Source organism: Nanorana parkeri, unplaced genomic scaffold (genome assembly GCF_000935625.1).
Source record: "Nanorana parkeri isolate BGI_ZX_2015 unplaced genomic scaffold, ASM93562v1 scaffold2031, whole genome shotgun sequence".
NCBI lineage: Eukaryota > Metazoa > Chordata > Amphibia > Anura > Dicroglossidae > Nanorana > Nanorana parkeri.
The window spans coordinates 20,966-23,349 of record NW_017308299.1 but is presented as its reverse complement, the minus strand read 5'-3'; the positions used below and the strand labels follow the sequence as shown (position 1 = coordinate 23,349).

Here is a 2,384-nt window from a genome sequence, read left to right as displayed (position 1 = left end):
CTGTACAACAACCAGATATTGCCGTTCCCTGGGTGATGTGTGTGTAGGGGGGGGTGTACAGGGACAATGATGGTATGCTTGCACTTGTAGTTCCTTAGCTGATATATATGTGTGGGGGTGGGGGGTACAGTTCTAGTGGATGTTTATATAATATGGGGGGGGGCGAAAAAAAAATGTTCTGCCCCGGGCGACCATACCTTTCCCACATAAGGGGAGAGCTCCATATTAATGGCTATGGAAAGGGGGGGGGTCTTTGGTTTCCTAGTCGGCTTCTTGGAGATGTGACTGGCTGCTGGGACAATGGTCATGAGAACATTTTCAGACCATCAATTACTTTTCGGTTAAATATCTAAATTCTGCGTTAATTTGAAGAATAAATTCACTGTAACTCAGCCAACCCCCCCACAGCACCCTGTTCATGGAAGATCTTCCCCTCTCACACACATTCTGTTTGTGAACATTCAACGGGCACCGTCACCTCTCAGATTTGTGGCAGCCAATATCCACATATCACACATGACCACCGTATACCCGCCCCCCACCCCCTTCCCCAGTTACCCTGACAGAGGCCTCCTGGCTGGATCACATAGCCGGCATCGCAGGTACATTGCTGAGTCCCCAGGAAGGAGGAACACTTGGCAGGGCGCAGGAGGGTGGTGTTGGTGGTAGACGTGGAATCTGTGGAGGAAGAGAGAGAGCGGGATTCGCGGTGACACGGGGCACAGTGACATCATACTGCAGCTGAATCATTAACAAGCCAGAGAGACACTACGCATCTGTAGCAGGGTCAGCCTGCGGGGTGTGATGGGGCATCCCCAGAGACCTCCGGAATACAGGACACACCGGCATTTTATTATCCAATAGCTGTGTGCCCACAACACAGGCACCGGGTGTAACCTTGGCATGTATGGGGCCAGGCTCTGAAGTCACAAAGGTGTATATGGCTAGTCTTACTACTCTATGGTCATGCAGTGCAGTCTGCAGCCATTAGACTCTATGGTCATGCAGTACAGTCTACAGTCAGTACACTCTATGGTCATGCAGTACAGTCTACGGTCATTAGACTCTATGGTCATGCAGTACAGTCTACGGTCAGTACTCTCTATGGTCATGCAGTGCAGTCTGCGGTCAGTACTCTCTATGGTCATGCAGTACAGTCTACGGTCAGTACTCTCTATGGTCATGCAGTGCAGTCTACGGTCAGTACTCTCTATGGTCATGCAGTGCAGTCTGCGGTCAGTACTCTCTATGGTCATGCAGTGCAGTCTACAGTCATTAGACTCTATGGTCATGCAGTACAGTCTACGGTCAGTACTCTGTATGGTCATGCAGTGCAGTCTACGGTCATTAGACTCTATGGTCATGCAGTGCAGTCTACGGTCAGTACTCTCTATGGTCATGCAGTGCAGTCTACGGTCAGTACTCTCTATGGTCATGCAGTACAGTCTACGGTCATTAGACTCTATGGTCATGCAGTGCAGTCTACGGTCAGTACTCTCTATGGTCATGCAGTGCAGTCTGCGGTCAGTACTCTCTATGGTCATGCAGTGCAGTCTACGGTCAGTACACTCTATGGTCATGCAGTGCAGTCTACGGTCATTAGACTCTATGGTCATGCAGTGCAGTCTGCGGTCAGTACTCTCTATGGTCATGCAGTGCAGTCTACGGTCAGTACTCTCTATGGTCATGCAGTGCAGTCTGCGGTCAGTACTCTCTATGGTCATGCAGTGCAGTCTACGGTCATTAGACTCTATGGTCATGCAGTGCAGTCTACGGTCATTAGACTCTATGGTCATGCAGTGCAGTCTGCGGTCATTAGACTCTATGGTCATGCAGTGCAGTCTACGGTCAGTACTCTCTATGGTCATGCAGTGTAGTCTACGGTCAGTACACTCTATGGTCATGCAGTGCAGTCTACGGTCAGTACACTCTATGGTCATGCAGTGCAGTCTACGGTCAGTACTCTCTATGGTCATGTAAACATAACCCATCGCCCCAATCAGCCAATCAGCAGCGAGAACCCACTGCGGCCAATACCTGAGCAGCTGGCTGCGAGTCCGCTCCAGGTCTGGTTGTTCAGGCAGGTTCTGGTCTCAGAGCCCAGCATGCGGTACCCCGGGTCACACAGGAAATGCACCTCGTGTCCTACTTTCAGCTTTCCCCCCAGCATCCGCCCGTGACGAGGGGGCTTCAGAGGAGGACAACCGTCTGGGGTAAGGGAAGGCAGGGTGAAGGGCACAGAACAATACTTGTCAGGGATACAGAGTCAGACTGCGAGGCCGGTCATACACTCTACAATCTGACTGGGAGGGAGAGGGGAGAGGTGCGGGGAAGGGGAGAGGTGCGGGGAAGGGGAGAGGTGCGGGGAAGGGGAGAGGAGCGGG

General features: G+C 51.8%; 1 protein-coding gene across 1 annotated transcript in view; it reads right to left on the bottom strand.

Moving 5' to 3' along the window:
• LOC108800452 (fibulin-7-like) overlaps nt 1-2,384 on the bottom strand; it is an 11,752-nt gene that overhangs the window by 8,805 nt on the left and 563 nt on the right. Inside the window, exons 3-4 of the mRNA XM_018572435.1 lie at nt 2,038-2,208; nt 559-678 (exon numbers count right to left, since the gene is read on the bottom strand). Coding sequence (XP_018427937.1) covers nt 559-678; nt 2,038-2,208 — 291 coding nt within the window. The remainder of the gene's footprint in view (nt 1-558; nt 679-2,037; nt 2,209-2,384) is intronic.